Raw genomic sequence first — 20,753 nt, 5'->3', positions numbered from 1 at the left:
AATGAGCCATCAGGGAAAAAAAACAGCTTGGTTGAACAGGGAGATATGGGTGAACATCAAAAAGAAGAGGAATGTCTATGAACTTTGGAAGAAGGGACAGGCATCTTGCGTGGACTACAGAGGGGAAGTGGGATCATGCAGAAGAAAGATCAGGAGGGCTAAAGCCCAATTAGAGCTCAGATTGGCCAAGTCAGTGAAAGATAGCAAAAAATCTTTCTATAAATACATTAATAGTAAAAGGAGGACCAGGGAGAATATTTAGTCCTTATTGGATGCAAAGGGAACAACTGTGACAAAGGATGAGGACAAGGCTGAGGTACTTAATGCCTTCTTTGCCTCAGTCTTTAATAGCAAGGAAAGTTGTTCCCTGTGTGTACATCCCCAGAAGTTAGAGGAGCAGAACAAAGCACCCATGATCCAAGAAGAAGTGGTTAGAGTCTTGCTTGCCCAATTAGACACTCACAAGTCTATGGGGCCAGATGGGATCCACCTAAGAATGTTGAGGGAGCTGGTGGATGTGCTTGCCAAACCCCTTTCCATAATCTTCCAGAAGTCCTGGCTGACTGGGGAAGTTCCACTTGACTGGAGGCTGGCTGATGTGCTCATCTACAGGAAGGATCAGAGGGAGGATCCGGGAAAATACAGGCCTGTCAGTCTGACCTCTGTGCCAGGAAAAGTCATGGAACAGGTGATCTTGAGTGCTATCATGAAGCACATGCAAGGCAACCGGTTGATCAGGACCAGTCAACACGGGTTCATGAAAGGCAGGTCTTGCCAAACTAACCTGGGGTACAAACACTTCAGGCAGGATAGGAAGGGTAGGAGAGGAGGTGGGGTAGCCCTCTTTGTAAGGGAGGACTTGGACTCTGTTGAGATGGATTGTGGTGATGAGGAGATTGAGTGCCTGTGGGTTAAAATCAGAGGAGCCCACCAGAAGGTAGATTTTGTGATGGGAGTCTGTTACAGACCACCCAGCCAAGGAGAAGCAGCTGATGAGCTCTTCTATAAACAGCTGGGGTTAATCTCTAGATCAATGCCTCTTGTTCTTGTGGGAGACTTCAATCTTCCTGATATCTGCTGGAAGTACAATACAGCAGAAAGGAAGCAGTCTAGGAGGTTCCTGGAGTGCGTGGAAGACAACTTCCTTGCACAGCTGGTGAATGAACCAGCAAGGGAACGTGCCCTCCTGGACCTGATGTTTGTGAACAGATAAGGCCTTGTGGGGGATGTGGCAGTAGGTGGACGCCTAGGACAAAGTGATCATGAGATGATAGGGTTTTCTGTTCTAGGTGAAGTGAAGAGGGTGGTTAGCAGGACAGTAGCATTAAATTTCCAGAGGGCAGACTCTGAACTCTTCAGAAGCCTGGTTGGCAAAGTCTCATGGGAGACAGTACTCAAGGGCAAGGGAGCCCATGAGGGCTGGGAGCTCTTCAAAAAGGAAATCCTAGCAGCTCAAGAGAAAGTCATCCCCATGTTCCAGAAAAAAAGCCGGCAGAGGAGAAATGCAGCTTGGTTGAACAGAGAGATCTTGAGTGATATCAAGAAGAAGAGAAATGTTTATGGGCTCTGGAAGAGGGGACAGGCCTCTTGGGAGGACTACAGGAGGGAAGCGAGACTGTGTAGAAAAAAAATCAGAAGGGCTAAGGCTCAACTAGAAATGAGATTGGCAAAGTCTGTGAAAGATAACAAAAAAATCCTTCTATAAATATATAAATAATAAAAGGAGGACTAGGGAGACCATACAGTCCCTATTGGATGCAGAAGGAACAACAGTAACAGGGGATGAGGAAAAGGCTGAGGTACTTAATGCCTTCTTTGCCTCAGTCTTTAATTGTAAAGAAAGTTGTTCCATCTGTGTACAAACCCAGGAGCTAGAGGAGCAAAATGAGGCTCCCATGATCCAAGAGGAGGTGGTCAGAGCCTTGCTAGCCCGACTAGACACCCAGAAGTCTATGGGGCCGGATGGGATTCATCCAAGGGTATTGAAGGAGCTGGCGGATGTGCTGGCCAAACCCCTTTCCATCATCTTCCAACAGTCCTGGAAGACTGGGGAAGTCCCACTGGACTGGAGGCTGGCTGATGTCGTGCCCATCTACAAGAAGGGTCACAGGGAGGACCCAGGGAACTACAGGCCTGTCAGTCTGACCTCTGTGCCAGGAAAAGTCATGGAACAGGTGATCTTGAGTGCTATCATGAAGCACATGCAAGGCAACCGGTTGATCAGGACCAGTCAACACGGGTTCATGAAAGGCAGGTCTTGCCAAACTAACCTGGGGTACAAACACTTCAGGCAGGATAGGAAGGGTAGGAGAGGAGGTGGGGTAGCCCTCTTTGTAAGGGAGGACTTGGACTCTGTTGAGATGGATTGTGGTGATGAGGAGATTGAGTGCCTGTGGGTTAAAATCAGAGGAGCCCACCAGAAGGTAGATTTTGTGATGGGAGTCTGTTACAGACCACCCAGCCAAGGAGAAGCAGCTGATGAGCTCTTCTATAAACAGCTGGGGTTAATCTCTAGATCAATGCCTCTTGTTCTTGTGGGAGACTTCAATCTTCCTGATATCTGCTGGAAGTACAATACAGCAGAAAGGAAGCAGTCTAGGAGGTTCCTGGAGTGCGTGGAAGACAACTTCCTTGCACAGCTGGTGAATGAACCAGCAAGGGAACGTGCCCTCCTGGACCTGATGTTTGTGAACAGATAAGGCCTTGTGGGGGATGTGGCAGTAGGTGGACGCCTAGGACAAAGTGATCATGAGATGATAGGGTTTTCTGTTCTAGGTGAAGTGAAGAGGGTGGTTAGCAGGACAGTAGCATTAAATTTCCAGAGGGCAGACTCTGAACTCTTCAGAAGCCTGGTTGGCAAAGTCTCATGGGAGACAGTACTTAAGGGCAAGGGAGCCCATGAGGGCTGGGAGCTCTTCAAAAAGGAAATCCTAGCAGCTCAAGAGAAAGTCATCCCCATGTTCCAGAAAAAAAGCCGGCAGAGGAGAAATGCAGCTTGGTTGAACAGAGAGATCTTGAGTGATATCAAGAAGAAGAGAAATGTTTATGGGCTCTGGAAGAGGGGACAGGCCTCTTGGGAGGACTACAGGAGGGAAGCGAGACTGTGTAGAAAAAAAATCAGAAGGGCTAAGGCTCAACTAGAAATGAGATTGGCAAAGTCTGTGAAAGATAACAAAAAAATCCTTCTATAAATATATAAATAATAAAAGGAGGACTAGGGAGACCATACAGTCCCTATTGGATGCAGAAGGAACAACAGTAACAGGGGATGAGGAAAAGGCTGAGGTACTTAATGCCTTCTTTGCCTCAGTCTTTAATTGTAAAGAAAGTTGTTCCATCTGTGTACAAACCCAGGAGCTAGAGGAGCAAAATGAGGCTCCCATGATCCAAGAGGAGGTGGTCAGAGCCTTGCTAGCCCGACTAGACACCCAGAAGTCTATGGGGCCGGATGGGATTCATCCAAGGGTATTGAAGGAGCTGGCGGATGTGCTGGCCAAACCCCTTTCCATCATCTTCCAACAGTCCTGGAAGACTGGGGAAGTCCCACTGGACTGGAGGCTGGCTGATGTCGTGCCCATCTACAAGAAGGGTCACAGGGAGGACCCAGGGAACTACAGGCCTGTCAGTCTGACCTCAGTGCCAGGGAAAGTCATGGAGCAGGTGATCTTGAGTGCTATCATGAAGCACATGCAAGAGAACCGGGTGATCAGGCCCAGTCAACATAGGTTCACAAAAGGCAGGTCTTGCCAAACTAACCTGATCGCTTTCTATGACAAAGTGACTCGGCTGCTGGATGAGGGAAAGGCTGTGGATGTGGTCTTCCTGGACTTCAGTAAAGCCTTTGACACAGTTTCTCACAGCATTCTGCTTGAAAAGCTGTCAGCCTCTGGCCTGGACAAGCGCACACTCTCCTGGGTGGAAAACTGGTTGGATGGCCGGGCCCAGAGAGTGGTGGTAAATGGCGTGAAATCCAGCTGGAGGCCAGTGACAAGTGGGGTTCCCCAGGGCTCAGTGCTGGGTCCAGCCCTGTTCAATGTCTTCATCAATGACCTGGATGAAGGCATCGAGTGCACCCTTAGCAAGTTTGTGGACGACACTAAGCTGGGTGGAAGTGTCGATCTGCTGGAGGGTAGAGAAGCTCTGCAAAGGGATCTGGACAGGCTGGACCGCTGGGCAGAGTCCAATGGCATGAGGTTTAACAAGGCCAAATGCCGGGTCCTGCACTTGGGGCACAACAACCCTGTGCAGTGCTACAGACTAGGAGAAGTCTGTCTAGAAAGCTGCCTGGAGGAGAGGGACCTGGGTGTGTTGGTTGACAACCGACTGAATATGAGCCAGCAGTGTGTCCAGGTGGCCAAGAAGGCCAATGGCATCTTGGCTTGGATCAGAAACGGCGTGACCAGCAGGTCCAGGGAGGTTATCCTCCCTCTGTACTCGGCACTGGTGAGACCGCTCCTTGAATCCTGTGTTCAGTTCTGGGCCCCTCACCACAAGAAGGATGTTGAGGCTCTGGAGTGAGTCCAGAAAAGAGTGACAAAGAAGGTGAAGGAGCTGGAGAACAAGTCTTACGAGGAGCAGTTGAGGGAACTGAGGTTGTGTAGTCTTGAGAAGAGGAGGCTGAGAGGAGATCTTATTGCTCTCTACAATTACCTGAAAGGAAGTTGTGGAGAGGAGGGTGCTGGCGATCCTTGTCTTCCAGAATGAAGCAGAACTTCACATAATACAAGGAATAAATTATAACAGTAATGACATTTTTAAGTGCTTCATAGATTTTTGTCTTACAAATATCAGAAACATATTAACTCAACCACCACAGATATCATCATTAGGATCTGCATGTTATTTTTATTAAATCTGATTGTTAATAAGTTTGTCATGGTATCTTCAGTATTTAAATAATGCCTAGAGCTTGGATAGGCTTTATTGAATTTAAATTAATCTGACAAGTTTTTCAAATGAGTTACCTTACATATACCCAGTACTAAATTTGGATCTAGTACACATAAGCACCACTAATATTTTTCTTCCTTAGATTTGTGACAATATTTTTGGGTAATATAATATGTACTATATTAACTATTATTTTATATTTTTTGCACATGTAAAGCATGCAATGATATACAGTGTTCAGAAACGGCGTAACCAGCAGGTCCAGGGAGGTTATCCTGCCTCTGTACTCGGCACTGGTGAGACCGCTCCTTGAATACTGTGTTCAGTTCTGGGCCCCTCACCATAAGAAGGATGTTGAGGCTCTGGAGTGAGTCCAGAGAAGAGCAATGAAGCTGGTGAAGGGGCTGGAGAACAGGCCTTATGAGGAGAGGCTGAGAGAGCTGGGGTTGTTTAGCCTGGAGAAGAGGAGGCTGAGGGGAGACCTCATTGCTCTCTACAACTACCTGAAAGGACGTTGTAGAGAGGAGGGTGCTGGCCTCTTCTCCCAAGTGACAGGGGACAGGACAAGAGGGAATGGCCTCAAGCTCCGCCAGGGGAGGTTTAGGCTAGACGTGAGGAAAAAATTCTTTACAGAAAGGGTCATTGGGCACTGGAACAGGCTGCCCAGGGAGGTGGTTGAGTCACCTTCCCTGGAGGTGTTTAAGGCACGGGTGGATGAGGTGCAGAGGGATATGGTTTAGTGTTTGATGGGAACGGTTGGACTCGATGATCCGGTGGGTCTCTTCCAACCTGGTTATTCAGTGATTCTGTGATTCTGTGTTTTGAGAATATACACAGTACAAAACCACTTCTGTTTTTATTTCTTATGATAAAATTCTCTAATTTTTTTTTATTGTTTATAATAGTGAACATTTTTAGTTAAAACCTAAGACACTGGAATTTATAGATTCATTGAGAATTTCAGTGTGTGGATTCTCTTTAAAATGAAGTCTATTCCTTATGGAGGCTGCATCAAAATGCATCTGGTACAGTACAGAACTGAATTTCCAGGCCACATATGTGGTTAAATAATGGAAAAAAAACCAAACAAACAAACCTTCAAAGGAGTTATGGTAAAATTGGAAAATATAATGATAAAAATGCTAGCCAGAAACAAGGAATCAGTGCTACCTCTGTCTTTTTCAGAAAGCTGCATTGGAACATGGTGTCTAGTAACTTTCTTGTTTAGTAACTACCTCTGGTGAAAATCAATTTTGGAATAAAAGTGTGGTAACTGTAAAGAAGAACTGTAACATTTTTATTAATTTAAGTACTTCTATAATTTTTTTTAAAGAGAGAACCTCCCTTTCCTGAGCCACATTATCTATACTGTCTTGTAAATACTGTGTTTGTCAATTTGTTCTTTCTGTGGGTATGTGAATCTTGCTCTTCTGACCATTACAAGAGCCCTTTGTGGAAAACTCTGCTGGAATGAAGTGATAAGAATTAAGGCTGAGATTTTTTTATTGTTGTAATTTATTGTCATCCATCTTCCTGATAAGTGTAGTGTCATGGTCCACTGCTTCTAGTCCTCTTACAGTTCCTGTTACTGTTGATCAAAACGAAGTTGATGCAAAATACTTCAGTAAAACAGCATCCTATAAATCAACAAATAGAAACTTTGTGACTGTTTATAAAATGGGTACATTACATCTATTCAGCTACTAAATCTAATCTATGAAAGCATGGCTAAATGAGAATAGACTAGAAAAATTCCTAGATTTACCGACTTTGAAAAAAAGGAAATAATGGAAATCATCAAATTTTGGAGTTCCTGATAGGTTTAATACTAGTATTTTTCCTTGACTAAACATTCAGAGAATAACAAAGGAACAAAGAGGAGACAATACCAAAAGTCAGTTCTAGACACCGTTAGGTTGATCAAGATATGCTCCATCCTGTTTAGAAGCCATTACAGGAAGAATTCCAAATGTTTCCATCTAGTTGAACTAATGTAGCACATTTTTTCACAGAGGACAGAAGACAGATTTCCTCTGCAGAACCTTTTGCTTTTGTTTTAGATCTAGATCTCTAGGGAGATGATCTTGCTGGTTACTAGATTAGCACCCTCCTCTAAAGGTTTGACTTCTTGTAGTTAACACAGTCATTGGTTACCAAAGCTGTTCAAGACTTTGCCAAGAAAAGTATCAACCATGATAATATAAGAATCACTAAAGAAATGAAACAGCTGTGAAATATTTCTCATAGTCAGTAAAATGAAGCTGAGCAAACCTCCTGTCTTTCAGTAACTTTTTGTTGTTGAACAGTAATTACTGAGAAACTGTTCAGCCATTAGAAATAACTATATAACTTGAGCCAGTACCTACTGAAACTGTCATCACATCACATCAGATGACTGCTAAAGCTGCATCTATATACAATGTTGTTAGCAATTATTCTTAAATTATACAAGTCAGGATCCCACGAGTAAGAGTGACATCTAAAATGAGCTATCTTGTTTTTGACTTTGTGGTGTGCTCGTTATATTTGGCCAGTGTAATGTCATCTAGTAGAAGCTTTCCAGGACCTGTAAAGCCCAGAGCAACCTGGTCTGATCATGTAGATGACCCTGTTTTGAACAGGCCATTGGACTAAAGAGCACCTCATATCTCTTTCGTTCTGAGTTGTCCTATGATCCTTTGAAAGGTAGTACAAAACTATGAAAAGCAATTTATATTGAAATAATGTAAGTGACTAATTAAAATAAAAATAGCATAAAGCCCTAATAATGTCCTGTTTTTTTCCGAAATAAAATGAATATCTTCCATCCGGACTAAAAGCCTTTCACAAGGTATAAAATTTTCTTAAAAGCAGCAGCATGAACAAGCCAGTTTAGGATAGATAACAAGCTTAAAGGGAAACTACAGATCTTGTTTTTCAAATCAGTGTCAGAGAAATGCATTTCTGTGAACAAGAATAATACGTAAACACTCTGTGCATTAAGCTCCCATTAGATGACTTTAAAGATCTGAAGCTGGCATTAACCCTTCTCTGTTTAGCTTAGGGAAGCATTTTCTCCAAAGGGAATGTAACCGAGACTCAGCTTTCAAGTTAACAAACCCATAATTTTGTGGTGGCTGAGGAAGTTTATGTATTAACTTAGGGGCTTAGGCTGAAAAGTAAACTCTGCCAATCATAAACCCATGCTGACTGGACCTGATCACCTGGTTGTCTTGTGTATACTGTAGTTTCCTGGATCCTCCCTCCAGACCTTGTTGTAAGTGGGCACATGATTTGCCAGCCTCCAGTCATGTGGAACTTACCCAGTCAACCAGAACTGCTGGATGGAAAGGGATTTGGCAAGCACCTCTTCCAGCTCTTTTAATACCCTTGGGTGGATACCATCTGGCCCCGAACAGGTCTCTAACTATATTCATGGGAGCTTTGTTCTGCTCTTCCTCCCTGTCTTCTGGCTTGTGAGACTGAGTACCAGGGAACATCTTACCTTACTATTAAAGACTATTCATATCCTCATATTTGAAATATTTAAAGTAAGACCTTACTGCAAAGGAGTATTTTTCTCCAGTCTATGCCGTCTACCATTGTTGTCTGCACTGTGTTCCTTTATCACAGGGTATAGCTGCTGTTTGTGTTGCTGTACAGCTCTTCCATTTTGCTTGGGACCACATCTTTTTTTTGGAATGTCATTGTCAGACTTACTTGTATTGCTGTTGTAAATTTTAGTTGGTGCAGAATTTTTCTCGGTAGCAACTAGCTTAGTATCACCAGTCCTTGGATGCTGTCATAAAAAAAGTCTTAATCTCAGGTGCTCCGAGTCAAGAGTAAATGCTATTTAGGAGTATGGTTTCAGATAGATAGATTTTTTTTTCCTTAAAGTATAGAATGATATACACATCATTCTAAAAAATGGAATGATACATCATCGCTGAAAGAGACAAATATCCTTTGTTATGGAATTTATCAGAAAGCCATTTTAGGATGTACTCATTTGTTTCAAATGCTAATAAATGTAGATTGATAAAATCCTAATTTTACATCATTCTTCTCCAATTCATCTTGAGAAATTAAATAAAGAGAATTCTCTTACCTGTATTCTTCATAGTAGAAGAATGTATGAGACCCTGGTACTGCACTTCTGGAAAACTGACCCTTAATCTCTCATACTTTCAGGTAGTGCCATTTCAGAATGAAACATCTGCCAAGGGAGTTGAATATTTTGGAGAATGCACATATCTAATAAGTAGAAGTGTTTACATGTGCTGGTATTACTTTTTTTATGTCGGTCATTCTTGCAGCTTTTAATTACTTCAGTCAGTAAAGACTCCAGATATATTTTTTTTTAGATGTTTTATTTTTTTTCTTCTGGTGATATACTAGTTCAAGAGTATTGAAATAACATTACTAAACCTCTGAAGAAAACCTTGGCATATCAAGTTATGGACCTATATTTTGGACCTGTTCCTCATAGGCTGGGACATCTGATTTTCCTGTTCTGTCATATCAGATATGGATTATTTCTTGTTCAGTTATTTTTCTAATTTAATCTGCAGCTTCCCTAGAGTTTTGCTCCCTTGCAGACATTTACAACCTATATTTACTTGTATACTATTTTGTTTTCATCTAAGGACTTAGGATTGGATTCCCTGTAGTATTTGTTAAAAGTTATGATTTGTTAATTATTAAGGGTCTGTTAATGATTTTAAGACCAAAATTCACAACTACCAACAGCTTTCCAAAAGATCTCTTTTCTGTCTTTGGACGCTTGCATTGTCTGACAGTTTCTAGTGACTTGGCATCAGAATCAGGGTAAGGACTGCTAGTTGCCTCTCAAACTAATAGCTTAAGTTATGTTTCTCAGACTTCTACATGTTGATCTGTAACTTTTAATAGAAATTAGTTTTAGTTTCTTGCTTTCTTGTTTTCTTTCTTGCATCCTCTGGAATATCATCAATAATATGCAATCCATAAAACCTCAGCTGCTCTGGAATAAAGCTTTGCTGGTCTGATTAATACAGATAAGTTCTCAATACCAGTGGAAATTAAGCATGTTTCATGTAGTAACGTAGAAGTACTTTACTAGAGTAAATATGATAAATGCACTTAACAACAATAGACTATAGTAGAACTTTGTGGAAGGTGAGACAAAAAAAAAAGGGAAACATTGAAATGTTATAATATTGTGTGGAATGTTGAGTGTTACACAGTATACCTGGTAAGGATTGAACAAAAGAAAACAGATAAACATATAAATTATACGATTTTATTTGGAATAAAATCTCTGGATCTCTGTTTGGAACAGACCTTCTGAAAATGGTATTATTTACTGCTATGTTACTCAGATAATAGTATTTCATGGTAGCTGTACTAGTTCTGTCATTATATACCTATATTTACTTAGAGTTTACGAGGATTTCTTACTTTACAGCTTGATAAGTCTTGTACTGCATATTTTCTCACTCTAAACATCCATTTTTCATACATGTACATGTACATGCACACATATGTTTATGTGCTCAGTAGTCCTTAAAAAGCTGTTGACAAAAATTGAATATTAAATGCTGCACATTTCTTGTCACTATGGCTTACATTAAATTTTCAATAAAAATTAGTATAGACCATTTACTAATCTCCCATAAATTATTAACATAACAACTGAAATTAAATGTAAATTGACAAAACATATTCTACTGTATGGTTTAATTTTAAATGCTGAAATTAAAAAAGAGTTAGTTATTTACAAGTTTCATAGTGATTTCTGCAAACTAGAAAGGACAGCTATACTTTCTTAGAACTTGCACTTCCAATTTTAAAATGTTCGTTTTGTACCAATACTTTTATGCTAACATAAGGAAAGCTGATTCCTGGCCCTTTTTCCTACACTTGTGCAAGCATATTCAAATATGTTTCACAAATATATCAGCTTCTAAAGATCACAGTGAAGGAGTGACAAAGAGAAGACATATTTTGATATGTATATTTTAAAAAGTTTTAAAAGTCGTGATAATAGATGTCCATATTTTCTGCAATATGCATTTTTTTGCTGCTATCCCTGTAGTCATGTTCTTAATTTTCTCCAAATGCTGCTATATTATTTTAGCAAACAAGAAGTAGAATAACTCAGTTTCCTTACTGATAGAGAGAAGAAAGTTCTCAATTTCAGACAGTACAAAACCAAATCTCCTCGATGTGAAGTTCGTGTTTTGCCTAATCTGACTGTCTGCTTCAACCTGTTTCTACTGCTTATGGCCTCTTTCTCTTTTTGTATTTCTGTTAACAGAAAGCTGACCTTGCAGTTGCACCATTGGCAATTACCTATGTTCGAGAGAAGGTCATCGACTTTTCCAAGCCATTTATGACTCTTGGAATAAGTATTTTGTACCGCAAGCCCAATGGTACAAACCCGGGCGTCTTCTCCTTCCTGAATCCTCTCTCCCCTGATATCTGGATGTATATTCTGCTGGCTTACTTGGGTGTCAGTTGTGTGCTCTTTGTCATAGCCAGGTAACATGTCAACTTTTGTGATTTTTTTGGCAATTGTTATCATTTTTTTCTTACTAATAATTGTCAAAAGTCACAAAATTTTTCTTACTTTCATGCTCTTATATTTTAACTTCATGATGTACAGAAGAATAATTAATGATCAGGGTTCTCATTGTTAAATTTCTCCACTGCCATACTAAGTCTCCCGTTTATTGTCTCTAAGTCTTGAGTATGATAGCTAGCTTTCTCATTTTATTTACAAATTTAGAGGCATTAGAAAGTTTATGGAATGTCTTTTCCCAATTATGCTGTGTTCAGAAAGAAAAGGGTTAACATATTTTATTTTGTTAACCTTATTTCATTTGATGCTATGATGCTTAGTCTCAAATTGAGTACTTAGCTGACCATGTTAAACTTAGATGTGCAGAGTGGGCCTCTACCCGTTAGAAAATAAGTTACTTTATGTAGTGAAGTACAGAATGGGAAGTAAAGTCCATCAAAAAACATACCCTTACATGTTATAAATCTGACCTTTACAGGAAAAAAAATTCAGAATAGTAAATCAGTGATTCCCAGGGGTGGAAGTATAAACTAGTTTGCAGATTTCTCCTAGTAGTCACTTTGAAATATTTTTTTCTAAATCGATTATAAATTATATTGGCTTTTATGCCTTTAATAAGATTTATTTATTTATTTATTTATATCTATAGCAATGATTTTTAGAAGCATATCTTTGACTCAATAATGCAATCTCACTTCAACCCAAAGATTTTTGTGATTTTATTCTGTGCTACATGGTAGAACATTCGTATTTTTCTTTTCCTATTGTGCTGCAGTTGATATCAGAGTTGTCTATCTTTCTTTGATACTATGCACTTAATTTTGGAGAAGTTTTTTCATTCCTCTGCTAAGGAGAGAGGTAATGGTTTTAGCAAGCAGATTAAAAGTAATTTAGTAAGATCACCTGTGCCTAAATTACATGAGGTATTGATGTAATATAGATAACACTGAAACATATTCTACGATTAATAACTTCACTTCTGTGCCACTTTCATAAGTCTGTTTTAAAAAGTCAGATATGTTGAAAGTTTCTTGAAAGAATAGTAGATTTTAGTGGACTATATAACCAGGGCAAACTAATTTCTGAAGTGTCCCTGTGATACAGGTACTTTTGAACGCACATCTGAGCATAAATCACAAATGTTGTCTTGTGAAACACCTCATGTAAAATATATATGTGTATTTCCAAAATCTTTAACCCTACTGTTATAACTGAAGGACATTTCCAGCATGATTCACAGTGCTTTTGACAGACAGCTCCTAGTAATGTTAGTAGGAACCTGAATTTTTATGCTTTGAAAGGGTGTCATATTTTGTAGGAAAGATATGTTTTCTTGAAGCCTTTTTTATTAAGCTATTCAGTCACTTGATCTCACTAGAAGAACCAGAAAGAATGTTTATTTTTAAACACAAGTGCCACACAGTAAAGCAATATTACAGAATGTTGTTACACTTGTCTGTTTTTGTGACCAGCACCATAAATTCCTTATTATCTTCATTGTAAAGCAATATGAAATACTCCCTCTGAGCAGAGGGGTTTGTGTTATTTTTGTAGATTTGTATAAAACACCTTTTTTATACATAATCTTATATCAACCTACGCATCTAGAGATTTTCAATACCTCTTAACTTGTACAATCAAATATAGATAACACATTTAGAATTAATACTATAGGATTATGTAAGACATTCTACAGATTTTATTCATAATGCAGAATGACTTAATAGTATGTGACAGCCTTTTCTAACACTATTGTTTGTATAGGGAAACAGGTCTAAGTTAAAAATGTAATCTATTGCTGAATAATGGTGATAGAAATGAACATAATTCAAAAAAAAGTAAAGAGCCTTTTATTTGAATTAATTCACAATAATTGTACTGTCCTGTAAAAAGAGATACTGCTAACTAAGTGTTAGGAGGGGACTTTGCAGCATAGTGCTCAACGTGGTGTCTTCACTACATATTATAAATAGTAATGCACAGCTGATTCAGTCCTTATGAAAATGTTAGACTGTATTGCCACTAAATTAACAGATGGTCAGGTTGCCTAGAGTTCGTATTAAAAAGGAGTTTTTCTACAATAACTACAAAGTATTCATAAAATAACAATACTTTTCAGAATGAGGAGTATTCATATGCTTTACAATGAAGATAATAAGGAATTTATGGTAGCTGGTCATAAAAACAGCTCAAGTGTAAACATTCTGTAATATTTCTTTTTAGATTTAAGCCTCACATTTTTGTGTCAAATGTTTCATGATTTTATTGTTCTGCCATGTTTTCCAAACACTGTTGGAACATAAGTGCTTGGTATGTTGAAAATGGAAAGTATATTTCTGTTGTGATATTTGGATTTCACCCATTAATCAATGGTATCATGCTATTTAGGGAAAGATGAAGAAGTCAGTAAAAGGTTCAAGAGCCTTTTTGAGAGAATTATTGAAAAGGAGTTCCACAGAATAACATATTAGGCATAAATAAGGGAGAAAAAAGTAATCTAAATCTTTATTAGTCTTTTCCTTTTTTTGAAAGATCAATGGCTTTCCTTCCAATTTGAGAACCAGATATAAGAAGCTGGAAACTTTGCATGCTCAGGAAGACAAAAAGTTGGGAGAGAGATTCGTTTGTTAGCTGGAGGGCTTTTTTTATGTCATTTTCCTCTTCTAGTTCCCCTCCTCTCCTCCCCCCCCTGCCCCCCCGCAAAGACAAGTCTTCTATTATGTTGATGATACAGATTTTTCATTGTGGATAGGATGAGCATATTTGTTGTACACAGTGTTTTCTGTAATTGTCATTCTTGTAGCGAATTATAATAGATTGTGATTTCTCCACATATATGAAACCCTCTTTATCTTGTTTGTTGTGATTCTTGAATATAAGTAGTGACGGTGGTTAGTCTCTGAAAGTTCTTTTCTTTGTCATACAGGCTGATGACTAATGGATAAATCCAGGCTTCTTGACACTAAGCCTATTATTTTTCTGTGAACTGAGAAAGTCATATAGCATTTTTTTCTTCTTGTTACAACAGTAACAGATCTGTTTCAGATGTTAGCTACTGTCTTTGCATCACTGCTAGCAGTGTCTTGTGTCATCTGACATCTCATTGCATTCCAGCTCCAATATCTTCCTTTTTCGCCTCTGTCTTTACTTCTTTCTTTGTTCTATAATCCCAGGTAAATTCACAGTTTAGATGTGATTAGAAGGAAAACTAAGTCTGGAGTAAACTATGTCAACTCCTTTTTGGAGTTCTGTCAAGTATCCAACATATTCTGATCTGTACAATGAAAAAACTCAATTAGTGGATCTTTTTTCCATTTCTGTCAGTGCAAAACATTATTTAACTTCTAAGAAACATGCTGATTTCTTACAGTGTTATATACCAACTTCACAGGCACATGTTGTCTCTTCTTTTCCATTAGTCTGTGTATATGAAGCAGCTGTTTCTTGTTTTGGTCTCTGCAAAATCTGATATGTAGGTCATTGAAGAATGCTTCCCATTCTGCACAGAAAATATGAAGGAAATCTGTTTCATACTTCTAAAAATGCTAAATATGTTTGATTTACATAGGTCTTCCAATTAATGACTTTCAGAATTAATCTTCAGTTATTTTTCCTTATGATTGTATTATAATTTTTTGAATCTCTTACATATGATTTTAACCATCCATGTGCTCATGAATCTTTTCTGGAAACACAAAATGGAAGTTAAACTCCTTAAATATTTTACCCAATGATTTTCCACCCGATATACTGGGTTTCAAGTCATTCCCTGCATATTGAAGTATTGCTCTGTGTAGTAAGGTCTCTTTGCTGTGCACATATCTGTTACAAAGTATTTTACTCATAAATGACCTGTCTCCATAACTGGAAGAGATACACCTGCCTCAGCACAACACTTCACCTTTACAGATCAACTGTGAAGCAGATAAACCAGCCTGGATAAAATGGTCTGTTAATGAGTTCTTATGGTTCTTATACTGAGCTGTCCAAAGTATCAGTGAATGTTGCATAAACAGACATTAAACTGTGCTAATTTATGAAGTCACTGCCCTAATTTATGATGTTGAGTCATGCATTATTATTTTAAAGGGCTTGATTCACCTTTACTTGTACCACAGTCTCTATGTTAGGTTTTATGACTTTTTCTCCCTTCAGCAGAATTATGCTATCCTACTTCTCATAAGTGAAGCTGGTCTCAGCTGTCACAGCATTTAGTATCAACCAGTATTTAATTTCCTTGTAAACAGTGATAAAAGCACAGTGCTCATCACCTCATCACCAAATTATATTTTTCCTCTTACCAGCTGGAATAAAACATAATAAATGAAGAGTTTTAAAAATGTCTCCACACTTCTATCTTAATCTTTCCTCTGTGAAGAAGCCTAGGAATAGCTTCTTGCTACAGACTTGAACAGACCCCTGAGCATTATCTCTCTCTGGAGTCCCTTTTACACCACATCAGTCTTCATTTTTATTTCATATTTCTTGATCAGCTGATTTCTGTCCTTAGGCTTGTCTGATTGATTTTCAAACTATTCTTTGAAAACTATTTTGATGGAAAGGAGTTAATGGCAGAATGATAGGGAACTAATTTTCTAGTTACTATGGAGCTTTGGTTATTAAATTACTATATTGATATTTATTCAAATAGGAAGTTAACACATTTGCCCTTTATTCTTAGCAAGCATTCTTCCCATGAGAATTTTATCTTCTGAGACTTCCCTAGAGAATTACAGCGTATGTTGTGAAATGTTTTCAGGAATGGATTAATCTTTCAGTAGGGCAATCCAGATGTCAAACCAAAAATCTGCTTCTCTTACTATATTACAGTTTTAAGATAGATTTGCCTCAGCTTTAATGCAGGTGGGGATATTGTCATATGACTATAAAATACTGAGCAAACAGACAAGGATAAAAGCATGCCAAAATTTACATGCTTTTCCAAAACTCTCCCTTAACAATTATTTCAAAGTCAGAGTTTTTTATTTCTGTTAAACACAGTTGGCAGCTTATGACCCTTGGTTAAGTACTTCCAAAAGATTCAGTATAGTTATCTTCTTTTCATACAATTTTTCTGGATGAAACCCAAGTCTTTGTTAGCTCTAGAGATTGTCTTTATTGTCTTTATTGCAGAGAGCAACTGTGCCAGCCTCTGGAACACTGGGGGTTCTGTCAAATGAATGAGGCAGAATTCATGACAAGAATTTTCCTCTCTCTTTGAGGGCTTTTGTAACTTTATATTAACTAAAATATTTAAATAGCTATACCAATAAATCATAGCATTATGCAAGAAAGTTCTATAGGTTTACTTTCAGAACTAATTTTCTTCTCCTTTATATGAGACCTGGAAAATTTTAATTTTTAATTTCCAGCATTTAAATAGACTTGCAATAACTGGGGTAGATATAAAGAAGACACCTCTGTTATATCCTAACTTTGCACTCATGAGCAAATTATCAAGCATAAGTTTTTCACTTAGTCTATCCTGCTATATATTATAACAATGAAATTGTACAGTTACCTTTCCTGGACAGCAGTCACTGGAAGTGTTGTAAACAAGACTTGCACATGATATTTCAACTATGATCAGATATTTCTGAGTATCTCTTTTCACAAAATGGCAGCTTTAAATTCATTATACAAACTGTGAGTTTGCAGTGCTGTGTGCCATGAATATTACTATAAATCTACATAATATATAATAATATTTAAGTTTAATTTTCTGAGGTAAGCACACAGATCTTATGTTCCATCATTTTTATATATGAAAAATGCCAAGCTTATTTGAATTATAAAGCTGTATGATTCATAATTCATATAAGTTGTATAGTTATTTCAAAAGTTATGGCACAAGTCACAATCAGTGCTGTAAAGTCTAAATGTTATTGATTATATTATGTGGCTAAAGTAAAGACATGTATCGCAATGAGTTAAGCAGCATTCTCTCGTATTGCGTATTCACACTCAGATGATTTTATCTTTCTGGCCTCCTCCACAAGAGATTTATCTGGGTTCAGTGTCAGTATATAGAATCTCTAATTCATAAATAAACAATTCAGTACGGACTCCTCATCCTATTCCCTCTGTATTCTCTTGAATCACTTCTGAATGCTCTCAATCTCCTTCAACTGTTCAAGGAGAGACAAGAGTGTCAAAAAATCTCCAAGTCTACTTAAAAGCACAGCACCTGCATAATAGTCTCTAGAATACTGTTAGAGGTTAGAGTAAGAGGAACATTCTTATCTTTTAGTCTTTTATTTCTTAGATTTTAGGGTGAAAAAAACAGTACTCCAAAGCATTTCTATATTGGTGGTGTGTCAGTCTGTCCCAGATACTACTTGTCATGTATCAAACATAAGAAGAAACTACTGCCATCAAAAACAACTGAAATGTTTTAACTGAGGATGGCTGAAGAACTCATAACCCACTTGCCTTAGCATCCCATCAAAATATATAGTACACTTCATTAGCTAAATTTCTACATGCACTTTGAAGTATAAAAACACACTCACTTTGGCTCAGCTGATCAATTCGGGATTCTTCTTTAGTGTCTTCTTTAGAGTTGAGATGTGTGGGGGGACTTCTTAGGAAACAAAGCAGATGATTTCTGCCATGAAGAAAACACCTTGTAATATGCACCTGTTTCTAGAACTTGTTCCATCAGAATGTTTATGTTAATTTTTACTTTGTAGTTTAACCTAATCAGAAAATGGCTTTTTTTCCTCTAGCAAAGAGTATAGTAGTATTTTTATTAGTGTCCTTATGCCAATGAAGATCTCCTAAATACTCTCTGAATATTTTCTGTTATTTTCCTCATTGTTCTCAAAGCCATCACAAGGTTCTTCAATTCATCACTAATTATCCAAGAACCTAATTATTTTGAATGTCTGATCTGAATCATAACTCTGTTCATCCTTAAGTACTTTGGTGTCTCTTACTACCAACAATTCATTCCTTTCATTCTCATTTACATAAGTATCTGCATCCCAAACCAGGAATTAAATTTTAGATACCTATAGATATATCATTATCTCCAATTAGGTGGACAGCTTACTCTGTCCACTTTTAAACCTTATTACCTATATTTGTTATATATTTTTAAACATATATTTCCTCTCCATTTTGATTGAACATTGTAACATAATATTTTTATAGAATCTAAGGGATATTTGTGGGAAATTGTGGGAAACCTCATGTTGAGCTATTTTTCCTAACAAAATTTCTCTCGCTTTGAGTTACTCCTTAGCATGTTACACTAAATATTTGTCTCTCCATATATATCAGGATCTTGTATATCCTTCTGAATCTAAACAGTACCTCGTATCTTAGGATCCAAAGGCTGTTTGCTTAAGCTCTTAAGGAGGATTTAGCTGGATAAACCAGCTTTACTAGTAAAATCTCCTAAGTTTTTATTGGTGAATGGTTTCTGAAATAATGAGCTTATTCCCTGGCCTTCTTCTAATTTGAGTTTGACTGACGAGAATTGTACTGTTTGATTCATCTGTTTTACACAGTTCATTGCTAGTCATCTGCCTGAATGCCATTTACTGTCCATCTAAATCATTACTTGAAAACACCTGTGACAATTTAATAATTGCATGTACATTTCCTTTGTCCCTAGAACAAGCTGTGAGATGTTAGAAGGTATTACACTACGTGTGTTGCCATTTCTTTTCATACACATATAATCCTAGCTCACATATCAATATTTGAGTATACATGTCCAGTTTCTGTGCTTTTTTTGCACACAGTATGACCAAGTTAAAAATATTATGAACATAAAGACTACGGAATTTGCTGTAGAGAGCTTATTTTGCTAGTGTTTTCAGTATCAAGTCAATATCTGAAGAATGTTTTGTGAAGAGTTCCGTATCACATAAAATAATGTTTCATATCTACCATGAACAGTGATTTGTTAGTCTCTGTGTACTGTGTTACCATCCATTAGCAAATAGTCTCATAGTTCTTGCTGAGAAAGGTAAAAAAAAAGTTTGAGGAACAATTGCATTTAGTTTTGAAATATCTTCCCACTGTTGTAACGTGTCCAGTGGTTCATCTTTATTTTTAAAAGCTCTTGGTAATTAACAGCATGTGAAGTAGAGGAGAAGAATATTGGATTGTCTGTATGGAATAGTTTACTTGAAAAAAATTTCAGAGTCTCCAGAAAAAGTGCTAAAAATTTCTTTCTGATATTGGATCATTTCATTCTGTTTTGTTAAAACATTTTTTTCCCCAATATGTGACAAGAAAGGAAAAGAACACACATGTCTAGTCTTGGCAGTTTGTGTATTTATTTAGCAAATCACAGCATGGAATAATATTAAACATGCCTATAGAGAAGGATTCCTCTACAGATAAATCTGAGTGTATTCAATCTAAAATCATTGTTTTTAAAAAGAGCAGTGTCTCACATTTTTGAAGATAGGGGAAGGAATCTTATTTTTATATTATGGATTTGTTGCATGGGTTTTACTCTGGCATACGTAGTATTAGTGTGGAGAAGGAAGCTGTAACTCACCATAATGCATAGCAGCAGTTTTCTCATGACATATGCAAACCCATGTAGTCCTCCAACCTAAAGAACAAAACACAAGAATCGAGTGGTATGAGACTATAGTCAATAAGAATCCAAGAAAGTACCACAGTGTTTTCAAAAGATTTTGTTAATAATTGGATACAAGCGGTAATTTGAAAGTGCAAGTTAAATGATTGACTCCTTTTCCCTTAGCTTCAGTGACAGAATTTACATATTGCCTGATATATCAGAATATTAATTCAATCAGTTGATGCTGTTGTTCTTCCCCTTCCCAATTAAACCAGTAAAGCTATTTAGGAGACATTTTATTTACTGAAATATTTTCACGCAGGCATCCTGCTTGGAACACCTTGACTTAACACTGAAAGATTTCCTCAAGGAAAATGTAGGGCTTATAGTAATAGGATGGAAAATGTAGAGGTTGTAGTAACAGGATGGAAAATGGAACATTAGTAGTCATGATTTCTATTTACCCTCCTTCTAGATGTCCCAGAAACATAAAAATATGGAGCAAATTTGGTTGTAAGCATCAAAAAGAAATTTTTACTCTAAATGAGCCAAACATTTAAAATAAGCTTTATTTGTTTGCTAAGTACATGGACCCCTACACAGTGAAATTTTTTATATTGTTTAAATGATGAGGAAGACATAAACCATTGGAAGCAAAGCCAATAAGATATGATGGTAATTAACTTTGTAGAAAGTCTTAGTTACAGATGTTCAGAGGAAGAGTAGTTTTGATAGGATAGCATTTTGGAGTTCTCCTTAGAATTCCTTGATTTTATG

At 37.6% G+C, this 20,753-nt stretch overlaps 1 protein-coding gene across 3 annotated transcripts in view; it reads left to right on the top strand.

The window, feature by feature from the left end:
• Positions 1-20,753, top strand: part of GRIK2 (glutamate ionotropic receptor kainate type subunit 2) — a 394,676-nt gene that overhangs the window by 248,606 nt on the left and 125,317 nt on the right. For all 3 annotated transcript variants that reach the window (XM_069851131.1, XM_069851128.1, XM_069851130.1), the window contains one exon: positions 11,168-11,391. In XM_069851131.1, coding sequence (XP_069707232.1) covers positions 11,168-11,391 — 224 coding nt within the window. The remainder of the gene's footprint in view (positions 1-11,167; positions 11,392-20,753) is intronic.

Source organism: Phaenicophaeus curvirostris, chromosome 2 (assembly GCF_032191515.1).
Source record: "Phaenicophaeus curvirostris isolate KB17595 chromosome 2, BPBGC_Pcur_1.0, whole genome shotgun sequence".
Lineage (NCBI taxonomy): Eukaryota > Metazoa > Chordata > Aves > Cuculiformes > Cuculidae > Phaenicophaeus > Phaenicophaeus curvirostris.
The sequence above is the reverse complement of the archived record's forward strand: the minus strand, read 5'-3'. Positions and strand labels throughout refer to the sequence as shown.